Raw genomic sequence first — 27,559 nt, forward strand, 5'->3', positions numbered from 1 at the left:
AATTTGCTCATCAGGAATGATTTTGCTCCCCTTTTGAAAAGTGGTGTAGAGGAGATTTTCCTAATGGACTGAAGTAGTGAATTCTTGGTACGCTCCAGAGAAAGCTCCGTCAGAAGTTTTTTTCTTACTGAAGCGAGAGGGTTTCAGGAGTAGCTTGTCGGAGCTCCTAGAGTGTCAGTTTCCTCCAGAAAAAGTATGTTTCTGGGTTAGGTACTGAGGGGTATTGTGGTGAAAAGCTTTATGAGGGATGTAGGCCATCTTTAGGTGGATTCTAGCTTCGTAGGATAGTCAGTTGAGCGCCTTCAGGTGAGGCGATATGTGGTCAAATTTCCTAGATCCTGTTAGGAGTCTAGCTGTTGTGTTAAGACAGGCTTTTAGAGGGGCTGTTGAAATTTTGGGAAGCCCCGAGAGGGTAGTACATCCGTACTCCAACCTCAAGATGACTTAAGCCTGAACTGCAGTTTTGAGGTCATAGTTCTCGATGAAAGGTTTCATTTTTCTGAGATAGCTGAGGTGAAAGCGAGCATGTTTTGCCAACAGGTTGATGTGTGTTTGCATGGTAAGGTTTTTATCCAGTGTAATTCAAAGCGATTTGGTGGAGTCCATCAGAGTCGGCGTGCAATTTAAAGCAGTGATCAACTTGGTCCATTCCTTTATCTCCAAGGAGTTTTTAGGGGGGGGGGGGGGGAATTAAAAGAAATTCATGTTTTTGCAAGTTTAGCTTGAGGAAGTTGGTTGTTAGCCAGTGGACAGTCTTTTTGACAGCTTGATTCATCATCTTTATCTGTTCAGTGGAAGTGATGTTGGTGTAAAGTTGAGTGTTTTCCGGGTACATGTGGTAGGAGATATTCGCCTGCTGTAGTAATTTGGTTAGCAGTTCGACCTAAAGGCTGAATAGTGCTGGGGAAAGGGTTGAGCCTTGTGGTAATCCTAGTAGGTTGGGAGAAGCAGCAGAAGATTTTATTCACCATGAATGATTGCGTTCTATTTTCCCGAAAGGATTTGAACCATTGACGGACTGTGCCAGATAAACCCATCCTAGTATCCAGTCTTGTTAGAATTTTGTTTTGATTGACCGTGTCAAAGGCTGAGGAAAGGTCGAGCAGGACTAGTAGATAGGTTTCATTACGGTCAAGAGCGAGGAGGGCATCGTTTACTATGTGCAGGATCGATGTTTCTGTGCTATGCAGGGATCTGAAACCCAATTGGCAGTCATTCAGTAGTTTGAATTCCATGATGTGTTGGTTCTGTTGTTGCTGAACACATGTTTCCAGGCCCCTGGCTAGCATGGGAATGTTGGTTATAGGTCAGAAATTATTAAGGTCGGAGGAGTTTGCTGTCTGTGTTTTTAGGATAGGGGTGACTTGACCAATTTTTAGGCAGTCCGGGATGTGACCTTGCGCAAGCTAGGCATTGTTGTTTTTGGTCGAGAGAGGGGAGATGATATGGTAGATGTGGGATAGGCAGTTTGAGGGGACAGGGTTGGTGATGTGGTTATTGGGTTTGATAGTAGCTAAGGTTTTAGTGATGTCACTGAGATCGTAAAGTTTGGAGGTAGACCAATGAGAGTTATTTTTAGACAAAGGTAGATCAAGTTGTTTAGGATTTTCAACTTGTGTGTTCTTTAGAGTAGATGAGTTAGTTGCTGCCGTCTAGCTCAATTTGGAGGGAGTTGGATTTTGCTGTAAAGAATGAAGAGAAATGTTCACTACAAAGCTGTGAATTCGAAGTCAAGAGAGCGGTTTTGGTCAATTTGTTAGATTGTTATTTTATCAATTCGAAGAGTTTCTTAGGTCTATTTTTGGCATTGTCTAGTTCTGATCTTAAGAAGTCTTTTTTTGATTGTAGAATACTTTTGTTATAGGAGTTTCTAGATTTCCTAAGTAGTTTAAGTTGGTGGGGGGAGGGATGTTGTCTCCATTTCCGTTCAGTTAATCTTAGTTTCCGTCTCTCTTCATTCAGGGCTCTGTTGAACCATGGGTTTTTGTCTTTATCCGGCATTCTTTTGAGTTTTGATGGGGCTACTAGGTCAAAGACTTTGGTCATCGTGGAGTTGTAGTGAGCAGTGAGGTCATTGACGTCTAACATGTTATTGTGAGGAGTGAGAGCTTTTTCACAGTGGGATGCGAAGTTGTTCTGGTTGAGGTTTTTCGTGTTTCTTATACAGTGTTTAGGCTTGAATTGCTGTGAGTACGTTTTCTTTCTAGCAGAGGGAATTTGGAAGGTAATAATGTGATGGTCTGACCTGTCACAAGGGGTGATCTGATAGATTCAATCATTTTCTCTTTAGAAATGATCCAGTCTAGAGTAGCACCTTTGGAATGAGTGGGCTTTGAGATGGCTTGGATAAGGGAATGGTCTGCTAGGAAGGTTTTGATAGCGTTGACCTTCTTGTCAAGAGGGTCTTCCCAATGATGATTGACGCCACCAAGGAATATGTCATTGGAGCGAGGGGTCGAGATAGTTGTAATGATTTCCATAAGTTGAATTTAGGTTGTGTATCTGACTTACCATGATTAGAGTGGTGGTCCCACTCCCTACTTGGACGGGTGCATACCTCTGCCAACTAGAGTGCATTTTGCTAACCAATACTTTTATCTATCCTAAATATTTATGGTCCTATTCAGAATAATCCTTCCTTTTAGGACATTAAGATTACATGAATTAAATACAATTATGATAAGCTTTTGCAGGTGGTTATAATCAAATATTTCACCCATTTCTAGATAGGAATATGTTGCCTTGAAAGAAGGCTTTTAAGTCTGCACTTGAAAGAAGAAAACTGATTACTGAAGAATCTGAAATCCTCACTATAGAGAGTACACATTGTCTTTACATGCTGCTTGTTCTTAAAGTAGACTAGATTGCATTTTCGCTAGCAAAATTCAACTACCAATTTAATTAAATCTTAAATTAGTACATTATGTTTTTCTGACCTTGCTCGAGCCATTACTATCCTTGACCGGGACGTTATTGTTAATAACGGTAATAAATGGAGATTTAACAATTCATCTAATATGAAATGTACAAAGGCACTTGCTGGGTTCTTTGAGAGTTCCATCGTTTCTTGGAATATATTTATTTCAGCAGTGATGCATATGTTAGTCAAAGCTAAACAGCAACTATATAACATGATAACAGTTATTGTTTGTGGTATTTTTTTAAAGATGTTAACCAAATATTACTGGGGGAAGAATAAAGCTCGGAAATTATTAGCTAATTATTTAAAAGTGACAAAAGTATTGAATGCAGTTTCTTCCACACTTCATTTATATAGTTTTGAATTACATACTTAAAAAAAGGCACAACAAATCAAAACAAACAACCAGACACTGGTGCACTAGGTGGCCTATAAATGAAAACAGATGAGGGAAAGGAAAAGGGGACGGGGGTAACACAGAGGTCTGCTTGCCATGGAGGAAAGAGGCATGATGGCATTCTGACAATTCAGAAAAAAAAACTTCTGCTAGGTAGTCGTACTCACTTGTCAGACTGTCAAACACTCATACATAAATTCATGCACAATATAGTTTTTAAACACTGTGGAAACAATCCCTCAACTAATTAGAATCTGGTAGAAAATATAATCATTACAATTGTATATCAGTTCATCAATTTTAACACAACAATCTCAAATTCCAAAAAACACTTAAAATCACCATCACATAAAAACCATTCATCAGTTAGTACAGAGGAAGATATATATATATATATATCTATATATATATTACCTACTGGCGGTCGCCAGTAGGTATATATAGTTAGGATTTTTTCTCTATGGGTTTTTTGAAAATTCTATGTCTAATAACTTTGGCGTTTGTGGACGGAATTGGCTGAAATTTTCAGGAAAATGGCACATTTTGTTTCTGAGCAGCCCTTGAAAATTTGGGGGGGGTTCGTCCAGTGGGGGCCGAGAAAAAAGGGGGGTCCCAAAACGTGTTTTTAACATTGAGTTTTCCATAGGGCGGTTGGCCTCACTTTTAGCCCGAACGGCTGAATGGATTTGCACGAAACTTGGCAAAATTGTAGGGACTGGTAGCCCGATGTGCCTTTTGTAGGTCTCAATATATGTGCTCCAGTGGATTTTGAGAAATTAACGTTTTAAAAAAGATATATATCTGTAACAGCGGACCGGTTAGCGCTCTGGTTCGCGGACTTTTCGCGCAACGGAGCTTTGTGAAGCGAAGCTGATTGGTTCTCCGGCGTCTGTCAACATTCCAAACAGTCCGTAGCGGCCGCCATCTTGTCTCTCGGTAGGATCGAGAGACAAGAGGAGGTCAAAACAAAGGGGGAAATAACTATAAGGGGGCATAGTAGATCCTCGCTGACCCCCTAGGTTTGATGTGGAGGTTTTAAAAGGGCCCCGCGGGGCAAAAAAAAATAATAAAAATAATAATTGAACGGCTGAATGGATTTGCACGAAACTTGGCAAAATATTAGGGACTGGTAGCCCGATGTGCCTTTGCTAGGTCTCAATATATGTGCTCCAGTGGATTTTGAGAAATTAACGTTCAAAAAAAGATATATATCTGTAACAGCGCTCCGCTTCGCGTAACGGAGGTTTGCGAAGCTGATTGGTCATTCTGTCACTGGGCTATAGTTGGGCTACATCTGGCTGATATTTGGGCTACATTTGTTTTTTTGTGTGTCTGGCGGCCATCTTTGGGCTACATTGGGCTACATTGGGCTTCATTGGGCTACATTCGGCTAATTAGCAAATAGCTCATCGCAAACTAGGAATGGTAAAGAATCGCTATTTATTCCTTAAAGTTCGCTATTTAGGAAATGCAAATAACTTTGATGATACATATGGCGGTTCATCTCTAACAAGATAAGAAGCATAGGGATAGATTTATGATGACTGGCGCATCACCAGGGATGTGTTAGTCATTCTGTGCCGCTGTTCCGTCACCTATGGTGTGCTGCATTTACAATGCGGCGCATCACGGGGCAAAAACAGCACAGATGCGTGATGTATCTGTGCCGTAAAGGTGGCGCATTGCTGGAGTTGTATCGCAAGTGTGATGAAGGTCCAGCAAGGGTCGGGGGTGCCCCTGTCGCAGGGTTTCTGTTCTCACACAGAACTGTGGACAGAGGATTGGAACCTCGGCGAATTAGGGTGTCCCAAAACTCACGTTAGTAATCAAAAACTATTTAGCAAGCTAGGTACAGTGTCACATTGGATATAACAAACTCTCAATGTTTAGACAATCCAGAATATGAACTTATAGTACCTCAGGATACGTGGAACTCATGAACAGTCGGTCGTTATATATTTCTTAGAAACCAGAACATGGAGTTAAGAAGAACACATGTGTATTTGAAATGTTTATTTACTAATGCCGTCTTCTCAGGCGTAGTACCTTAGATAATAAAAGTACACATATTATCAGTAGCAAAATTACCAGCATAGTTACTAGTACATAAAAAGTGAATGGTGATAGTATGTTAACATGCTGTAAATGAATAAGAGTTAGCAACACTTATAAGCAGCCGCGGGCCGTGGAGGGAGTTACGGTGAGGCAGGGAGGCGGGGAGGGGGAGAAGCAGGGTGGAGAATACAAGTACACATATTATCAGTAGCAAAATTACCAGCATAGTTACTAGTACATAAAAAGCGAATGGTGACAGTATGTTAACATGCTGTAAATGAATAAGAGTTAGCAACACTTATAAGCAGCCGCGGGCCGTGGAGGGAGTTACGGTGGGGCAGGGAGGCGGGGAGGGGGAGGGGCAAGGTAGAGAGGGCTCCACCCTGCTTCTCCCCCTCCCCGCCTCCCTGCCTCACCGTAACTCCCTCCACGGCCCGCGGCTGCTTATATCTCACCCTCCCTAATACACATATTATATTATTTGCTAAGAAGGTCTCTTTGTGTTGGTTTAGGGCGTGCCCATACTTTAGTGTCTTAGATTTGAAGGAATCACATCAGCATACACCAGCTCTCTCTTCATGTGAACCGCATCAACTGTTGTGTATGTGTGTTCGGCAAAGCAATATAAAACCCGCCTCATGCCCAGAATTGGCAGAAGTTGCACTTATGTTATGAGTATGAAGTCGTGGAGATCAGACCTCATAACAATTCTGTATCGTGTTGTTCTTGAAACTTTAGCACTCGCTGTACAGATATAGTTTAACAAGTAAAGCAGATAGTAGACCAATAACATATTATTCTCATGTAAACCACGATGAACTACTAGGTGGAAAGCTAAAGCAACAACTAAATGTCGTGTGCAGAAGTTGCAAAAAAGGAAAAATGGCGTTTAAACCGGTAATGAGCCCATGCTAACTTAACACGGTGTAAAGATATCCAGGACCTAGATGACACCTCCTCATGATCCGGAAACGAACTGAATAAGATAATAGAAGTGCCATCTCATGAGAGCAGATTGCAAGTTTATATGTGGACGGTCCGCAAGGTAAAGCATTAAAAACTAGGAAAATTCAATGCTAAAGAAAAATAAAACAGCCAAGTACTTTATCGAGTCTTAAGCCAATAGGCAAGGTAAATAATAAAAACTTGACAATTAAGTCAATGAATTGTCAATGAAATTCTAGTACTCAGCATATGAAACATGAAAAAGGTCTATGACATAACTGTGTATGCAAAATAAGCTGCAACAGCCTCCAACAGGAAGTCACCGTCTTCATCCGAAAACAGTTCAGCCATCCAATTTAAAAGCGGAAAAGAACATACGTGCTCTCCCAGCACCGGATCCTCTATCACCATCAGAGGACAGCTCGGTGGGTTTTCAAGAAAGCTGTGTTCCAAGAAAGACTGTGCTGCCGCCAGTAAATTCCAGGGACCAAGTAGTCCATGCATCAATGCCACAGCCATAATCCTTTCGCCAGGACAAATCAACTCGTGAGTAATGATAGGAGTCATCAGCTGATTAAAGTCGACGTCAGGAGAAACCGGTCCGCAGAGACACAAATCAATGGCCCAATCGAAATCACAGGTCAGGCAGTGAAATACAGGCTGGACACAGGTGAAGTAGGAGAACCGAAAAGATAATCCATATGCCGTGCTTAATATCGCCAACGGCATTGTGCCATAATATTCTAGCATGCGATTGCGGAACAGTGTCAGCAGCTGCAGGGTCGGAGGTTGCATAGGAGGGACATCCATATTTAAAAATGTAAAAAAGCACAAGAGCGTCCGCTGGTAATGCAAGTAAAAATGCAATCCACGAACCAGAGTGGAGAAAATGGAATGAAAGGGAGCAGGGATGACTCCAAAGATTTTCTCAAATGAAGTCACGAGACCACTGGTAACAACTTTAAAAAAGTGTGCCAGGGATTTTGTGGAGGATGCGTTAAAGATAGTCGGAAACATGTTGCTGAAATTGAAAGGCAAACCTGTGTACGGGTGTTCGCTATGTGAAGTACGAAAGTTTCACGGGCCGAACTCAAGGCCACCTCTCTCTGAGACAAAAGAGCTCTTATTCTTGTCATGCCGTTGAAACGTGTCCCAAGGTTGGTATTTGTGGCCAGATTGAAAACTCCCTATGTTCATGTGTGGGAGGAAATAGAACATTTCTGCAGCAAATAACCCGTTCACTTACTGTTACGATAAAAGGAATACTTTTAATTAACTCAGAACAATCTTCATTATTGAGCATCAAATAACTACCATTTTCCAACAACTTGAACGTGGGGATGATAGCAGGAACTGGCGTGCCTTGCAACACGCAAGCCATATTTGGTCGGTGTTTGTTGCATGAATCGTGTAACTGTATGTGCCTACACATTAGTGAATGATCTGGCGTCTCAGTGCATTCCTCTCCATTCAGATAAACTTCTTGATCATCTTTGAAACATCTGTATGTGTATGGAAGCGACCAGACCTCATGAACAAAAGCACTACCTAAAGGTTCATAAAGACCTATTGGTATATATTTCATACAATTTGAAAACTTATATAAAGCAAAAGGCAGCGTTATTAAACCGTGGATAAGGCATGTTGCCAAAAAACCCGCAATCCTCTGCTGATGATGTCACTGAGCATGTCATGAATGATGTAATATGTGACATCATCAGTAGTGGATTATGGGTAATAGTATCTCTAGTTTACTCCCCTATAGCTGTCTTTCTTTTAACATAAGTGTGTGTTTCCTTCCCTTATACTTACTGTTTTTGGTTCGCTTCCAGTTCGCGTACCAGCGAGCGAACTAGGAAGCGAACTAAGAGAAATAGAGGTTGGCACAGTTCCAAATATTGTACCAATTTTTTAATAACGGGGAGGTAGTTCTGAAAAGAACTTTTTTTTTTATTTTTCTGAACATTTTTTTAATGTTTTTGAATTTTTCGGAACAGTTTTATATTTTTTGGGGTTTTTCTTGGAGGGGGCAATGAAAACGATTCATTGTAAAGGGCTCAACAGGAGCAACAAAACAAAAAAAAGAAGTATTTATTATTTTGGGCGTTTCGGACAAACTTGCATATGATAGTCAATAGCTCTGTTGATCAGAGTGATGCTTCTTTCTCCGTAGGAAATGAATCCATCGCAAAATACGCAGGTGTGTTTTACTTCACCAAATCTCATTTGTATATTTGGCACCATCTCCCTGCCCTCTGGTCCCGTTACTTCCGGTACAACAGATCTTCTGGCCATAATAGGGAGATTATCTAGGTCGTTCCGAAACTGTGCAGCACTGTAGTTGTTAGGATGCCACCTAGTCATATGGCGATGCATTGTGTAGTTTCCGAAACTGTATTTTTTGTCGGTCCCTCTGGACAGTCTATCTTGACATATAAGGCAAGTAACGTATCTTGCATTTACTTTTTTCTGACCTTTGGGAATTTTAAAAAATTGCCAAATGAAGTTTTCTTTCCGGTGAGACGTCTTGGGCTGCTCAGGCAAAAACTGCCTCTCTTCGTGCTCGTCCTCCTGTTCCTCTTCTTCTTCTTCTTGTTGAATTACAACTTGAGCAGGTGGTCCACTCTTCCTTGGATGTGGTGGAGGTGGTGGGGAAGCACCAGCTGAAGCTACTAAAGAAGCCATTGCTCAGTGATCACAAAGGGTCTTTCTCTCACAATGATGAAAGTCAGAGTGAGGAAAGAAGGAGGGATTTTCATCATTTGGGAAAAACAAGAGTTCTCAACCAATCAAAAGTGTTCATTTTAGATTATATGACCTAGTCTTACATCATTAGGAAACCAAAAGTGAAATGAACCAATGAAAAGTGTTATTACCAAGTCACATGACTTGCTGTGTTTACGTTAAGCGCTTTGCAGGGCCTCCCGGTTTGCTTCCAGAAACCTGCGCTTTGGCACTCGCTTCGCGTACCAGTTCGCTAACGTAGCACGTCATATGACGTATCACGCGACAACGTGGAACGTCATGCGGACGGGAGGCGTCACGATGTTGTTTTCTAACGCGGCACTTGCGGTAAAGAAACGTTTACCGGCTCGCGGTCTATTTCGCGGCATCAAGGTCAGCTAACGGGAAGCTTCCCGATTCGCGAAGCGGGAACGAAGAAAAAAAAATATTTAAAAAAAAAGTTATTAATAAACATATAAAATATATTTTTGGATTTAAAGAAGAATACATTTTACAGCTACAGATATTAGCTGTTAAAAAACCAATGAAATTCACTGAAAAAACCATAGGTTATAGACCATATATAGTTAGGAATTAGCATTTACAAAACCTTGAAAATTCACTGAAAAAACCATAGGTTATAGACCATATATAGTTAGGAATTAGCATTTAAAAAACCTTATTTTACTCACACAAAACCATTGAAATTCCATATATAGTTAGTTGCACTAACTATATATCGCGCACCCGCAATCCACTGCTGATGATGTCACATATTACATCATTCATGACATGGTCAGTGACATCACTGATGACATCACTGATGACAACATCCAGTGATTATGTGTTTCTGTAAAGTTTAAATATGTTTTACATATTGAAGAATGAGTGGATGTATAAGTGTCTGAATGAAGGTTTTAGTAGGTGCGTGATTGACTGTATGAGTGAGTGATTAAATGCGTCTTACTGAATGCACGGGTTAGTGATTAAACTGTCTAAAAGTGTGCATCAGTATGTCTGTTGTTGTGCAAGCTGCTGCATGTGTTGATCAGTAGCTATATAAGTAGCTATATGGGTTATTGATTGGTTGCACAAGTATTTGTATGGGAGACTGAGTGTGTGTATGGCTGGCTGGGAGGTGTGTGACTCTGTGCAGATCAATGTGTACTTGTATCAGTGATTCTATAAGAGAGTAACTATGTGTTAGTATATGTTTCAAAAATGTAAGGTGTTCTGTGTTTAACTGTATAGATGAGAAAATGGAAGTGTGATTGATTCTTTTCAGGACTGACTAGGTGTGTGAGTAACTCCATGGATGAGTGGCAGAGTGTGAGTGTCTGTATAGGTGTATGAGTGCATATGATAGTGTTGTAAAGATGAGTGATTGTATGTATGAATGATTGTATGAGTGAATGTGTGTGTAGACATAGGAATCAGTGAGTGCGTATGTAGTAACTAGTATTGGTGTGTCAATGGTTTCAAAAATGATACTCTCTATTTAACACTGGGTGTAACGGAGGTTATATTAGAGTGTGAGGAGATGCATTGTATTATCACATGAATGATATCATCAGTGATGTGATCATTGATGTCAAGTGAGATGTCATCAGTGATGTCATCAGTGATGTCACTGACCATGTCATGAATGATGTAATATGTGACATCATCAGCAGTGGATTGCGGGTGCGCGATATATAGTTAGTGCAACTAACTATATATGGAATTTCAATGGTTTTGTGTGAGTAAAATAAGGTTTTTTAAATGCTAATTCCTAACTATATATGGTCTATAACCTATGGTTTTTTCAGTGAATATATATATATATATATATATAGGAACACAGCTCCCCCTCAGCACGCTCTGCGCTCGCAGCCCACGCTTCCACGCCAGCAAGTAGAGGAACGGACCAGCAAAGTCAGCAAGATGTAATTTATTTACACATAACCCACAGAACCATAACCAGAACACATATATATATATATATTTGAGCACAAGAAGGGCGGCACAACCGGGTACTTTTTAAGAAGCTTTTATTCGCACTTCACAACACCCCACGGCTTTTCTCGTGAAAACGCGTCGGTGGGGTGTTGTGAAGTGCGAATAAAAGCTTCTTAAAAAGTACCCGGTTGTGCCGACCTTCTTGTGCTCAAATTAATTTTCGGGCTCTGATCCAGCCCTTGGGCTGAGCACACACTGCTGAGCGCTCTCGTTGCACTAAAGGATCGTCTTGGTGAAATATATTACCTACTGGCGGTCGCCAGTAGGTATATATAGTTAGGATTTTTTCTCTATGGGTTTTTTGAAAATTCTATGTCTAATAACTTTGGCGTTTGTGGACGGAATTGGCTGAAATTTTCAGGAAAATGGCACATTTTGTTTCTGAGCAGCCCTTGAAAATTTGGGGGGGGTTCGTCCAGTGGGGGCCGAGAAAAAAGGGGGGTCCCAAAACGTGTTTTTAACATTGAGTTTTCCATAGGGCGGTTGGCCTCACTTTTAGCCCGAACGGCTGAATGGATTTGCACGAAACTTGGCAAAATTGTAGGGACTGGTAGCCCGATGTGCCTTTTGTAGGTCTCAATATATGTGCTCCAGTGGATTTTGAGAAATTAACGTTTAAAAAAAGATATATATCTGTAACAGCGGACCGGTTAGCGCTCTGGTTCGCGGACTTTTCGCGCAACGGAGCTTTGTGAAGCGAAGCTGATTGGTTCTCCGGCGTCTGTCAACATTCCAAACAGTCCGTAGCGGCCGCCATCTTGTCTCTCGGTAGGATCGAGAGACAAGAGGAGGTCAAAACAAAGGGGGAAATAACTATAAGGGGGCATAGTAGATCCTCGCTGACCCCCTAGGTTTGATGTGGAGGTTTTAAAAGGGCCCCGCGGGGCAAAAAAAAATAATAATAATAATAATTGAACGGCTGAATGGATTTGCACGAAACTTGGCAAAATATTAGGGACTGGTAGCCCGATGTGCCTTTGCTAGGTCTCAATATATGTGCTCCAGTGGATTTTGAGAAATTAACGTTCAAAAAAAGATATATATCTGTAACAGCGCTCCGCTTCGCGTAACGGAGGTTTGCGAAGCTGATTGGTCATTCTGTCACTGGGCTATAGTTGGGCTACATCTGGCTGATATTTGGGCTACATTTGTTTTTTTGTGTGTCTGGCGGCCATCTTTGGGCTACATTGGGCTACATTGGGCTTCATTGGGCTACATTCGGCTAATTAGCAAATAGCTCATCGCAAACTAGGAATGGTAAAGAATCGCTATTTATTCCTTAAAGTTCGCTATTTAGGAAATGCAAAAAACTTTGATGATATATATGGCGGTTCATCTCTAACAAGATAAGAAGCATAGGGATACATTTATGATGACTGGCGCATCACCAGGGATGTGTTAGTCATTCTGTGCCGCTGTTCCGTCACCTATGGTGTGCTGCATTTACAATGCGGCGCATCATGGGGCAAAAACAGCACAGATGCGTGATGTATCTGTGCCGTAAAGGTGGCGCATTGCTGGAGTTGTATCGCAAGTGTGATGAAGCTCCAGCAAGGGTCGGGGGTGCCCCTGTCGCAGGGTTTCTGTTCTCACACAGAACTGTGGACAGAGGATTGGAACCTCGGCGAATGCATTGCTGGAGTTGTATCGCAAGTGTGATGAAGCTCCAGCAAGGGTCGGGGGTGCCCCTGTCGCAGGGTTTCTGTTGTCACACAGAACTGTGGACAGAGGATTGGAACCTCGGCGAATTAGGGTGTCCCAAAACTCACGTTAGTAATCAAAAACTCCTTAGCAAGCTAGGTACAGTGTCACATTGGATATAACAAACTCTCAATGTTTAGACAATCCAGAATATGAACTTATAGTACCTCAGGATACGTGGAACTCATGAACAGTCGGTCGTTATAGATTTCTTAGAAACCAGAACATGGAGTTAAGAAGAACAGATGTGTATTTGAAATGTTTATTTACTAATGCCGTCTTCTCAGGCGTAGTACCTTAGATAATAAAAGTACACATATTATCAGTAGCAAAATTACCAGCATAGTTACTAGTACATAAAAAGTGAATGGTGATAGTATGTTAACATGCTGTAAATGAATAAGAGTTAGCAACACTTATAAGCAGCCGCGGGCCGTGGAGGGAGTTACGGTGAGGCAGGGAGGCGGGGAGGGGGAGAAGCAGGGTGGAGAATACAAGTACACATATTATCAGTAGCAAAATTACCAGCATAGTTACTAGTACATAAAAAGCGAATGGTGACAGTATGTTAACATGCTGTAAATGAATAAGAGTTAGCAACACTTATAAGCAGCCGCGGGCCGTGGAGGGAGTTACGGTGGGGCAGGGAGGCGGGGAGGGGGAGGGGCAAGGTAGAGAGGGCTCCACCCTGCTTCTCCCCCTCCCCGCCTCCCTGCCCCATCGTAACTCCCTCCACGGCCCGCGGCTGCTTATATCTCACCCTCCCTAATACACATATTATATTATTTGCTAAGAAGGTCTCTTTGTGTTGGTTTAGGGCGTGCCCATACTTTAGTGTCTTAGATTTGAAGGAATCACATCACCATACACCAGCTCTCTCTTCATGTGAACCGCATCAACTGTTGTGTATGTGTGTTCGGCAAAGCAATATAAAACCCGCCTCATGCCCAGAATTGGCAGAAGTTGCACTTATGTTATGAGTATGAAGTCGTGGAGATCAGACCTCATAACAATTCTGTATCGTGTTGTTCTTGAAACTTTAGCACTCGCTGTACAGATATAGTTTAACAAGTAAAGCAGATAGTAGACCAATAACATATTATTCTCATGTAAACCACGATGAACTACTAGGTGGAAAGCTAAAGCAACAACTAAGTGTCGTGTGCAGAAGTTGCAAAAAAGGAAAAATGGCGTTTAAACCGGTAATGAGCCCATGCTAACTTAACACGGTGTAAAGATATCCAGGACCTAGATGACACCTCCTCATGATCCGGAAACGAACTGAATAAGATAATAGAAGTGCCATCTCATGAGAGCAGATTGCAAGTTTATATGTGGACGGTCCGCAAGGTAAAGCATTAAAAACTAGGAAAATTTAATGCTAAAGAAAAATAAAACAGCCAAGTACTTTATCGAGTCTTAAGCCAATAGGCAAGGTAAATAATAAAAACTTGACAAATAAGTCAATGAATTGTCAATGAAATGCTAGTACTCAGCATATCAAACATGAAAAAGGTCTATGACATAACTGTGTATGCAAAATAAGCTGCAACAGCCTCCAATAGGAAGTCACCGTCTTCATCCGAAAACAGTTCAGCCATCCAATTTAAAAGCGGAAAAGAACATACGTGCTCTCCCAGCACCAGATCCTCTATCACCATCAGAGGACAGCTCGGTGGGTTTTCAAGAAAGCTCTCTTCCAAGAAAGACTGTGCTGCCGCCAGTAAATTCCAGGGACCAAGTAGTCCATGCATCAATGCCACAGCCATAATCCTTTCGCCAGGACAAACTAACTCGTGAGTAATGATAGGAGTCATCAGCTGATTAAAGTCGACGTCAGGAGAAACCGGTCCGCAGAGACACAAATCAATGGCCCAATCGAAATCACAGGTCAGGCAGTGAAATACAGGCTGGACACAGGTGAAGTAGGAGAACCGAAAAGATAATCCATATGCCGTGCTTAATATCGCCAACGGCATTGTGCCATAATATTCTAGCATGCGATTGCGGAACAGTGTCAGCAGCTGCAGGGTCGGAGGTTGCATAGGAGGGACATCCATATTTAAAAATGTAAAAAAGCACAAGAGCGTCCGCTGGTAATGCAAGTAAAAATGCCAATCCACGAACCAGAGTGCAGAAAATACAATGAAAGGAAGCAGGGATGACTCCAAAGATTTTCTCAAATGAAGTCACGAGACCACTGGTAACAACTTTAAAAAAGTGTGTCAGGGACTTTGTGGAGGATGCGTTAAAGATAGTCGGAAACATGTTGCTGAAATTGAAAGGCAAATCTTAATTGAAAAGGGTGTGCACCTCTGTACGGGTGTTCGCTATGTGAAGTACGAAAGTTTCACGGGCCGAACTCAAGGCCACCTCTCTCTGAGACAAAAGAGCTCTTATTCTTGCCATGCCGTTGAAACGTGTCCCAAGGTTGGTATTTGTGGCCAGATTGAAAACTCCCTATGTTCATGTGTGGGAGGAAAAAGAACATTTCTGCAGCAAATAACCCGTTCACTTACTGTTACGATAAAAGGAATACTTTTAATTAACTCAGAACAATCTTCATTATTGAGCATCAAATAACTACCATTTTCCAACAACTTGAACGTGGGGATGATAGCAGGAACTGGCGTGCCTTGCAACACGCAAGCCATATTTGGTCGGTGTTTGTTGCATGAACCGTGTAACTGTATGTGCCTACACATTAGTGAATGATCTGGCGTCTCAGTGCATTCCTCTCCATTCAGATAAACTTCTTGATCATCTTTGAAACATCTGTATGTGTATGGAAGCGACCAGACCTCATGAAGAAAAGCACTACCTAAAGGTTCATAACGACCTATTGGTATATATTTCATACAATTTGAAAACTTATATAAAGCAAAAGGCAGCGTTATTAAACCGATGATAAGGCATGTTGTCAAAAAACCCGCAATCCTCTGCTGATGATGTCACTGAGCATGTCATGAATGATGTAATATGTGACATCATCAGCAGTGGATTACGGGTAATAGTATCTCTAGTTTACTCCCCTATAGCTGTCTTTATTTTAACATAAGTGTGTGTTTCCCTCCCTTATACTTACTGTTTTTGGTTCGCTTCCAGTTCGCGTACCGGCGAGCGAACTAGGAAGCGAACTAAGAGAAATAGAGGTTGGCACAGTTCCAAATATTGTACCAATTTTTTAATAACGGGGAGGTAGTTCTGAAAAGAACTTTTTTTTTTATTTTTCTGAACATTTTTTTACTGTTTTTGAATTTTTCGGAACAGTTTTATATTTTTTTGGGTTTTTCTTGGAGGGGGCAATGAAAACGATTCATTGTAAAGGGCTCAACAGGAGCAACAAAACAAAAAAAAGAAGTATTTATTATTTTGGGCGTTTCGGACAAACTTGCATATGATAGTCAATAGCTCTGTTGATCAGAGTGATGCTTCTTTCTCCGTAGGAAATGAATCCATCGCAAAATACGCAGGTGTGTTTTACTTCACCAAATCTCATTTGTATATTTGGCACCATCTCCCTGCCCTCTGGTCCCGTTACTTCCGGTACAACAGATCTTCTGGCCATAATAGGGAGATTATCTAGGTCGTTCCGAAACTGTGCAGCACTGTAGTTGTTAGGATGCCACCTAGTCATATGGCGATGCATTGTGTAGTTTCCGAAACTGTATTTTTTGTCGGTCCCTCTGGACAGTCTATCTTGACATATAAGGCAAGTTACGTATCTTGCATTTACTTTTTTCTGACCTTTGGGAATTTTAAAAAATTGCCAAATGAAGTTTTCTTTCCGGTGAGACGTCCTGGGCTGCTCAGGCAAAAACTGCCTCTCTTCGTGCTCGTCCTCCTGTTCCTCTTCTTCTTCTTCTTGTTGAATTATAACTTGAGCAGGTGGTCCACTCTTCCTTGGATGTGGTGGAGGTGGTGGGGAAGCACCAGCTGAAGCTACTAAAGAAGCCATTGCTCAGTGATCACAAAGGGTCTTTCTCTCACAATGATGAAAGTCAGAGTGAGGAAAGAAGGAGGGATTTTCATCATTTGGGAAAAACAAGAGTTCTCAACCAATCAAAAGTGTTCATTTTAGATTATATGACCTAGTCTTACATCATTAGGAAACCAAAAGTGAAATGAACCAATGAAAAGTGTTATTACCAAGTCACATGACTTGCTGTGTTTACGTTAAGCGCTTTGCAGGGCCTCCCGGTTTGCTTCCAGAAACCTGCGCTTTGCGACTCGCTTCGCGTACCAGTTCGCTAACGTAGTACGTCATATGACGTATCACGCGACAACGTGAAACGTCATGCGGATGGGAGGCGTCACGATGTTGTTTTGTAACGCGGCACTTGCGGTAAAGAAACGTTTACCGGCTCACGGTCTATTTCGCGGCATCAAGGTCAGCTAACGGGAAGCTTCCCGATTTGCAAAGCGGGAACGAAGAAAAAAAAATATTTAAAAAAAAAATTATTCATAAACATATAAAATATATTTTTGGATTTAAAGAAGAATACATTTTACAGCTACAGATATTAGCTGTTAAAAAACCAATGAAATTCACAGAAAAAACCATAGGTTATGGACCATATATAGTTAGGAATTAGCATTTACAAAACCTTGAAAATTCACTGAAAAAACCATAGGTTATAGACCATATATAGTTAGGAATTAGCATTTACAAAACCTTGAAAATTCACTGAAAAAACCATAGGTTATAGACCATATATAGTTAGGAATTAGCATTTAAAAAACCTTATTTTACTCACACAAAACCATTGAAATTCCATATATAGTTAGTTGCACTAACTATATATCGCGCACCCGCAATCCACTGCTGATCATGTCACATATTACATCATTCATGACATGGTCAGTGACATCACTGATGACATCACTGATGACATCTCAAATGACATCACTGATGACATCTCACTTGACATCAATGATCACATCACTGATGATATCATTCATGTGATAATACAATGCATCTCCTCACACTCTAATATAACCTCCGTTACACCCAGTGTTAAATAGAGAGTATCATTTTTGAAACCATTGACACACCAATACTAGTTACTACATACGCACTCACTGATTCCTATGTCTACACACACATTCACTCATACAATCATTCATACATACAATCACTCATCTTTACAACACTATCATATGCACTCATACACCTATACAGACACTCACACTCTGCCACTCATCCATGGAGTTACTCACACACCTAGTCAGTCCTGAAAAGAATCAATCACACTTCTATTTTCTCATCTATACAGTTAAACACAGAACACCTTACATTTTTGAAACATATACTAACACATAGTTACTCTCTTATAGAATCACTGATACAAGTACACATTGATCTGCACAGAGTCACACACCTCCCAGCCAGCCATACACACACTCAGTCTCCCATACAAATACTTGTGCAACCAATCAATAACCCATATAGCTACTTATATAGCTACTGATCAACACGTGCAGCAGCTTGCACAACAACAGACATACTGATGCACACTTTTAGACAGTTTAGTCACTAACCCGTGCATTCAGTAAGACGCATTTAATCACTCACTCATACAGTCAATCACGCACCTACTAAAACCTTCATTCAGACACTTATACATCCACTCATTCTTCAATATGTAAAACATATTTAAACTTTACAGAAACACATAATCACTGGATGTTGTCATCAGTGATGTCACTGACCATGTCATGAATGATGTAATATGTGACATGATCAGCAGTGGATTGCGGGTGCGCGATATATAGTTAGTGCAACTAACTATATATGGAATTTCAATGGTTTTGTGTGAGTAAAATAAGGTTTTTTAAATGCTAATTCCTAACTATATATGGTCTATAACCTATGGTTTTTTCAGTGAATATATATATATATATATATATATATTTATATATATATAAATAAATCAAGCTATAGCATTAGCTATCAAGAATACATATCCATTAGTTTATGTCACTAAACAAATATAAATACATTTGTATGTACATTTGATAAGTGCTATTGGATTGGATTGTTGCCAAAGTTCGGTGGAGTGAGAATGTAAAGCCACCTTCTTCAGGACATATCATATCATAGTCTTCCCAGTTATAAATATATATGTGATCCTGTATATATATTAAATGCATAACCTCATTTAAGGAGGCTTGGTTGGTCTATTATGTTAAAATCCACAATCAGTGATTAGTGTATCTATTAATGTTTGCACTAAAATGCGATGCAGCACGCGTGCTACGAAATTCGTTTTTATTAATTAAATTGTTTACTTACCTCCAATTATCCATATTCCGGTTTTTAGCACCCCCCATCCTGCCCCTCCCCGCCTTTCTGCCCCACCGGAACTCCCTCCACGGGCCGCGGCTGTTTCACACTATGCTAAACTGGGCCCATGAAATGTACATGCAACCTTTGTGCACTGTGAATGATTTATTTAATGATTTTAAGCAAACAACTTTTGCATTGTAATGACTATCAACAGAATAAACAACGTCACCTATTATGTTTTTACTCTTATTTTTCACAAAATAAAATGTAGTTATTATCAAGCGTTACAACAAAGCTAATTGGCCTGTTTAACAATAAAAGTGGTCAAAAGAGTATTTTGCTTTAATTTCACTGCTTTCTTTGTCGTAGGGCACGTTGCATCACTACAAATGGCAGAAGCAGATTTCAAAAGACTGGCCAAGTACAAAGTAACTATTGGAATTGTTGCTCACAACTTGTGTATAGAACCATCTGTGATAGCTGCAATTATTTCCCGCGAGTCTCACGTGGGCGCCAGCTTGAAGAATGGAATGGATGCTGGGGGGAAATATTTTGGCTTAATGCAGGTGAGAACCGAGATTAGTGCAACGGGTTATGATTTCAATCTTCAATGAATCTCTTTGTTGTTTTCTGAAAATAATACGAACTACATGGCCTTGTGTTTTAGCTCAGCAAAGAATGGCACAAAGTTAAAGGGGATTGGGACAGTGCAGAGCACATTACTCAGGGGACAGAGGTTCTAATCCAGATGATGAAGTCAATCCAGACAAAGTTTCCAACTTGGACAATAAATCAACAGTTGAAAGGTGAGTGTCAAGCTCCAAAAGCATCTGATTGCAGATCACATGTGCTAGATTACACATATTTGACGTTACTCTGGAGCAGAGTTTCAGTATCTTTTCATTGACATAACCCCATTTGTAATTCAGATTCATACCTGCGACTGCCATTTCCAAAATGTCGATGTGGCCTATCAGTTCAAATTGACTTGCCCAGCCTCCTTCAACCACCTGCTGAATATCAAGTGGGATAAAAATCAGTTTCCAGTACATTCGGGAATTCTTTTTGTTATTGTGATCCTTTTTTCCACATACATTAAAAAAAAGCAATTTTGTGGCATAATTTGAACATATGGCACCATTCCACTGTGAGATAAAAGTTTATTTCTCTCTGCCCAGGTTTCTGCATTTTATTTTGTGACTGTCTAATATGTCGTCAGATATTTTTATGGGACATTCGTTTTATCTTCAGATCTTTAGAGCTTTAGAGCACCTCTTGATGTTAGCCAGAATGGTTGCCTTCGTAAATGTTTCTCAATACCCTTGTGCCATTTCTGTGTGACATCTGAAGGGAAAAATTGATCTTTATTGATAGTATTGATATTAATAGTTCATTAAAACCTTGTCTATACAAATAATAAGCAAACATAAAATACAGACCGCCCATTGCTGAATGCCGAGCTGCGTGACGAACTTCCAGAGCCTATCACAGAACCTCAGGCAGGGGTCACACACTGATGCTGAGCCTCTGACTGGCCCGTGGAGCCGTTCAGCTGACCATACACTGTGAAGCCTGCTTTAGTGATTCACAACCAATTGGACACCAGTATTGAAGCGGAAGGGCACGGGAGGCCCACAACAATGCACGGATTTGGCAGGTGTGAGGGTAACATAACCTAATCCTTGTAGGTAAACATTAGAGCTGCACATGAAGAAGGAAGTAACGATAATGGGCATTGAGAATCCCTGGGAGCTTCATAACGCCTGGGGCAGCCACAGGAGAGGGCAGGAAGGTAGGCATTGGTCTGCCATGAGTTAGGTAGGGCATCTACCAGTTGTGCAACCGTCAAGTCGAACATTAATGGTTTATCTGTTAGAACCAATGAAAGGACAGACCCTGAAGGGAGAGGTGCGCCACCTGGTTACAGGTAGTGTGAGCCCGTGGGGATATATTTATCAGAATGTCTCTAGGTGCAATTTCTAACTATCATTGGTTCTGTAGTTACTTTCAGAGCCTTGTGCCAAAATCATATAACACTGCCTGTATGTAATATGGATCTGTATGTGTCTGGAAAGGAACTTTGCAACATCTGCGCTGATAAACAGCTCCAGTACTAGGGCTTCTCATGGGAGAGAAAGGTCAGTTGGTAAATGATATGACGGTGAACTGCAACTGTTGTCACCACTGCGACAAGTCAGCAAGACACTATGGCTACCACTGTGGCCCTGACCCATCACTCCACTGTTAAAACAGTTTGATTGCACAAGTACAAACTTGACAAATCCCACACTATAGTGGCCTGTTGAGTGAACCATTTATAAAGGGGGGTGGTGATGGACAGAGTATCTGAATTAAGCAGAACACTCCTACCCAGTCAAAAGATTAGGGCTTGATCCATCACCGTTTTTTAGCTCTCTGCACCATCCCAGTTCAGAACCTGGCTACATGCAAATTAGTCTGTCCCTGGCCCAGTGCATCATGGGAACAGGGCAGACCAAACTACCAAGCCAATTCTTTACTGGAAAGGAAACAAGCTTTCGGGGACCGGTTTCTGGCATTACAGCCGTCTTCGGCCCGGCTTGCTTGAATCCTGATGGTGCAGTGAGCAAGGGACTCACATCTGAGCATACCCTTCCACACTTGTGGTGGCCAAAACGATTCATAAAGGGGGGTGGTGATGGACAGAGTATCTGAATTAAGCAGAACACTCCTACCCAGTCAAAAGATCAGGGCTTGATCCATCACCGTTTTTTAGCTCTCTGCACCATCCCAGTTCAGAACCTGGCTACATGCAAATTAGTCTGTCCCTGGCCCAGTGCATCATGGGAACAGGGCAGACCAAACTACCAAGCCAATTCTTTACTGGAAAGGAAACAAGCTTCCGGGGACCGGTTTCTGGCATGAACCAGGCAAAGCTAGTCCAACACTTGGCTGAGAGATTTGTCCTCTGGTTGGCTGACTGCAGTGCAGCCTATATAGCCCCGTCTGTAATCAACCCATCACAGGACACGTGCTTCTGCTTCACCTTGAGTGCCCAAGAGCATTGGTTGGAGGGTCTGAAACCACCACCCTCTTCCCCCTGTGTGAGCTGGCCCTGGCCATGAATGCCTTGGCCTGGCAGGGCCTGGGCAGGCAGGTTTGCTGGTTACCACCGGCTCATTGGTTACCACCAGCACAATTTTCACTATTGGATATCCGAAGCTGCCCCCCCCCCCCCCGATCTATGAGTAGCCCCTTGAAGATGTTTTGCCATGTTAGACAACATAGTGCAAAAACAATTGGTCCCAACTAGATTATTTCAACATAAATAGTACCCAGAATATATGGAAACAGACACTCAAAAAGGTGCAAGACTGTTGAATTTTATCATTTGTTTGATCATAAATACATGCTTTCTTTTAAGACATCATAATAAGTTGATCCTGAGTAAGTCTGAAAGTGATTGGAAAAAAGTGCTTGTGGCAGAGATCAAGTAAAACACAAAGATTGCAGGTAAAATCAATATATACAAATTCACAGGAAAAAACCTACCCGGAATACCCTTTTAATACTGATCTACAACATCTTCCTTAGCAAAATACGTCTAAGAAACGTATTTCCTGCATAGGTAATAGGTATGTGTCGACGTTTCAACCCCAAATAAAAGGTAGGCCAATTAACTCCTTAATGGGGGGTCTTCATCAGGACAAGGTGAAGAGCAACCTGCATAATAAAAAAAATGAGGGAGATTAAATTCCTAGTTCTAAGGAGTGTCTGTGTGGGGTACTAATAATAGGGGAATAACTTATCAAAACCACACCAGTCAGAAAGTGGTAGTCGGCCACGTGTACAGGGTCAGCCGGCTCCTGGGAGCTGATAATTCAGTATTGTTAAACATAGGAGTCCACAAGACAACATGCTTTGAAAAACGGGTGTTTTCCGAACATACTTGCGCTGCTCACTCCCATTCCACTCCCCACACTTGCGATTTTAAGCAACTTGTTACGTGTTTAGTATCGATCCACAAACACTAAGTGGTAAAAATGAAACATAATTTTTACTTATCTAACCAGTTTGCTCATGTCAGCCTGTGGCCTTCAAAGAACCATTACATTGACAAAGAAGGTGGTCAAGGTCCGTGGCCGCTAACATCTGAACAAATAAGAAGTGTTTAGGGACCATCCGCCACTCCCTGTGGTCAACTCTGTCAGAAGTGGACATAAATCCAGCAAAAAGTTCCATACAGACTGAAAATTGTCAGCGTGATATTATTAGTTCATGGCGGCATTATGGAACGACTTCTATGAACCTGGAACCAGTGAAACTGACATTTTGCTTTGTTTGTTACTAGAGACCAGACTAAACTTTGAGCAAGCTGCATTTGCCCCCAATTTCATCCCCCTCGAAAACATCAACTGTTGCACAAGGTTTGAGTGACAGGCTGTGCCCCCAGCTAACAGTCTATGAGATACAAAAACAAATAGGACTAACAGTGGGACCTTCTCGCTGCCAGCACCTAACCTATTATCGCTCCACCAGTATTATCCCTTCTTTACTTGCGAGGGTCTGTGTGCACACCGAATAGCACCCATCGTCACAGTGCTTGTTCCCTCAGGAACCCAACCGTTTGAACCAAAAGCACAGGTGCACCACACGACAAAAATAGATCAGTAAGAACAGTTATAAAGTCCATATTCAATAGAAAGAGAGAAGAATTCCCCAGTTTTTTTCTCTTTATTCCATTTTCACTTTACGTACGCAAAATAGAGTCCAGTTCTAACATACAGTACAACCGATGCGTTTCGTCCTGGTGCAGGACTTCTTCAGGGCACTGAATGATGGTGGAGTCAAAAGCCTCCATGGGCTGAAGAGGACATAGAATAAATTCGGCTCCTGGGCTGTTTCCTGTCCGAAAAATATTATATCAGGACTTTGAAGTCGTCTGTATAAAAGCCATGACTAGTCAAAAATTACAAAGCACGACCTACAAATCTGGAGTTCAGAACTGCCACAGTATATTTGCAATGATGTTCAGATTGAAACCTATAGGGAATGGTCTAAATGTATCCAAGGGAAGGAAACATCCCATCATCAAACAACTCCTCACTGGTAGCCACTTAAATGCAGGAAAACAACAGCCACAATATGATTGTTGCGATCAGCGAAAGACACTTGGACACGTTGCAGGAAAGGAAATACCTTGAGCAGGAGGTATTTCCTTTGCTGCAACATCAATGCAAATATACTGTGGCAGTTCTAGACAGTACGCATTACAGTGTGTTGCGTATAACCTACTGCGAAGCAAATACAAATATTTATACTAAGGTATCAAACCTTTAACTATGAATACAAATCTTATACCTTGTAAAAATTAAAAAAAAGTTATAACACAGCCTGAGAACATTTAAGCGTTATATGAACACAACCTTTCTAGAATAACCTCTGAAAGTGCAACTTTAATGCCACTTAAGCATTTCATTGCCTTACGGTAAAATCTAATTCCGGAGGTTGCTGGGACAACAGGCAATGCTTCTTACAAGGATTGCCTAGTTGCCCATAAGTTCCCTAGGTCACACATAACTGGCATGAAAGGACTGCTTCAGAATGTGGAAAATGATAGTCTAATTTTCTTAGAAAGGTGGGCTAGAAGCAGGATGAAAGATCTGGTGGCCTCGTGCACAGGAGAGAGTTTATGACCCGACTACTCCCCTTATGTTTTTTTGTCTAGGCTCAAACCTTTCCATGGGGCCCCCATATTGTTTAATTCCCACATCTTTAGGCCTTTAGGCCTCCTCTTCTTCAGATAGTGTTCACTATCCACATTTTCGGTTATGTGCTCCCGGTGGAGGACCCAAGACTGCAATGCCTCCATCTGGCATGCTCTTGTATCATGGGAAAGGATCTAGGACCTTTGGGGATCTGTGATCCAACAATTTAACAAGGTTAATGAAAGTTCACCAGTATTATCCGTTACTGGGTTTTCTATGGTTGGTGTTCTTAAGTTGTTGGTGTGAAAGGGCATACATGACCCCAGGGAGGCTTGCAAATCTCACTTCTTCCATTCATTTCTTGTTTGATTTCCTGCTACACTTATTATATTGCCTGTCAGTTTATAACACCTTTCTTAAGGCTAGGAATAGGCCATTGGGACAGCATTGGTTATGACTTGAGATAGGATCTTCTAAACAGTTGTTTTTACAGTTTGATCCTCTCAGTGGCATGTGATGCATTTCTGGATTCTTCTCTACCCTCCCTTTGAAAGTTACTACCAGGGGTAAAGCACACAATGGATTTCCACCATGAAACCATAGTATCTTTAGTTTCTTCCATTAAGCTTGGCTATATAAGATCATTGCTAGTTTGGCTAAGGTCTGCTATTGGTTTGCGCTTACCTCCCTCATTAGATTAGTTGAGTACCTCAGTTGGAGGTCCATTATGTTTTTTGTCATCTCATCTGTTGCTCTGTAAAGTAGCCTGGGTTTCTGGTTGGACATACCCTCAATTAGTAATGAGTATGACAAGGAAGATGGATCAGGTGGTAAATGCATGGTTATAATTATGTAATGGTATATAGGTTGGAATATTCCTTTTTGGAAAAAAGACAAAGGCATCCTCAGATGGTCACTGGCAGAGGAACTGCACTTGATAAAGACTCAAACTGCCCAGTGTTAGAAATTTCCCTATGGTAAAGCATTGAGAAATGTAAAGAAGCTTACAAAACTGTAAAAAAAAAAGTAAAACATTTTTATGTCAAATATACATTTATTTATTTATTTGTGTATTTTATAAAGCGCGCAGCTACCCCAACGGGGTGTCCCGGCGCTAATGAGCAGATAGCTGTGGGTACAAGAAAAGAAGATACTCGCAAAAAAGAAAGGTTTTAAGGGATCTGCGAAATTCCGGTTCCGACTGAATCATGCAGAGGGAGAGGGGAAGTTTATTCCAGCAATTGGTGGCACACACTTGGAAGGTTTTGCCTCTAGATCGGGCTTTTTTTAATATGGGAATGACTAGTAGCTGTTTGGTATTAGAGCAGAGATCTCTGGAGTGACTATATGGGCGGAGACTCGAGGTAAGGTAGGCTGGTCCTAGGCCTTTAGTAGTCCAAAAAGCCAGGGTCATGGCTTTGAACTCAATCCTTTTAAGGATGGGAAGCCAATGTAGTTTCCGCAGCTACGGGGAGATGTGTTGTCTAAGTGATATGCCGCAAACCAGACGGGCTGCGGCATTTTGAACTAGCTGGAGTCTGTGGCACAGTCCTGCTGTCAGGCCCAGATAAAGTCCATTAGCGTAGTCCAAATGCGATGTTATGAGCAAATGGACTATGGTTTTTCGGGTGTTGCTGGGCAGATAGTTGATGAATTTTTTTATCATTTTAATTTTGCGGAAGCAAGCAGCAGATACTGTGTGGACTTGATTGGCAAAGGACAAGCGATTGACCCATCTGACACCCAGGTTTCTGACCGAGTCCTTAGGGGAAGGGGCAAGACTCAAGTCTTCCGGCCACCAAAGATTAGAGGCTAGAGGGGAAGGTTGGTTAAACAAGAGGACCTCGTTCTTACCAGCGTTGAGTGTCAGAAAATTGAGATCCATCCACTTCGCAATATTCCTGAGACAAGTTTTTAGGGGGTCGAAAGTTGTAGGGGATGGCTCATTATAGGAAAAAAGAAGCTGGATATCCTCAGCATATGATGTCATTTTGATTCCCGACTGAGATAACATTTCGGCCAGATGAGTGAAATAAACATTAAAAAGAAGCGGACTCAACTAGGAGCCCTGCGGGACACCCCACTTGAGTGGCCTAATTGAGGAGGTGTAAGGAGGAGTATGAACTTGTTGTTTACAGTCAGAAAGAAATGATGCAATCCAGTTAAGGACCGTACCCTGGATTCCAATAGATCTCAGTCGTTTCAGGAGGATCGGGTGAGAGACGGTGTCAAATGCTGCCGAAAGGTCCAGCCGCACAGAATCGGCCATTTCAATCAGGGCTGACTCTGTGCTGTAGCCAGAACGAAATCCATGCTGAGAATTGTGAAGAAGGCCCTTGGATTCTATAAATCTGGCAAGTTGTTGATGGGCAAGCTTTTCCAGGATCTTGGCCGGGGCGGGGAGTAGAGAAATAGGTCTATAGTTTACCGGGATCTCTGAATCCGCATTAACTTTTTTCAGTATCGGGACTAAAAATGCATGCTTCTACGCCTCTAGATAAATACCCGAGCTCAGGGAGGTGTTCCATATGGAATTAAGATGAGGATTTAGGAGTGCTGCTAGAGTTTTATATTGTTTTGCTGGCCACGGATCATTAGGTTATCCGGATTTACATTTAAGTAGTTCCTAAAGGGAGAGATCTTCCGATATTTTAGAGAATTCCGCGAAAACTGGTGCCGTGGCCAGATTAGCTGACTGTTCTTCCCGAATATCAAAACAGTCCATTTTGGGGAAGGAGGCATAGATAAGAACAATTTTCTCCTCAAAGTACTCAGAAAGTTGGGTACAGAGGGACTGAGACACAGGCGGGCGACGGTTCAAGGCCTGCGGATCAGTGAAAGAT

General features: G+C 41.6%; 1 protein-coding gene across 1 annotated transcript in view; it reads left to right on the plus strand.

The window, feature by feature from the left end:
• LOC144771933 (lysozyme g-like) overlaps window positions 1-27,559 on the plus strand; it is a 178,822-nt gene that overhangs the window by 145,355 nt on the left and 5,908 nt on the right. Inside the window, exons 4-5 of the mRNA XM_078656165.1 lie at window positions 19,399-19,595; window positions 19,697-19,835. Of these exons, the coding sequence (XP_078512291.1) occupies window positions 19,399-19,595; window positions 19,697-19,835 (336 nt within the window). The remainder of the gene's footprint in view (window positions 1-19,398; window positions 19,596-19,696; window positions 19,836-27,559) is intronic.

Source organism: Lissotriton helveticus, chromosome 8, assembly GCF_964261635.1.
Source record: "Lissotriton helveticus chromosome 8, aLisHel1.1, whole genome shotgun sequence".
Lineage (NCBI taxonomy): Eukaryota > Metazoa > Chordata > Amphibia > Caudata > Salamandridae > Lissotriton > Lissotriton helveticus.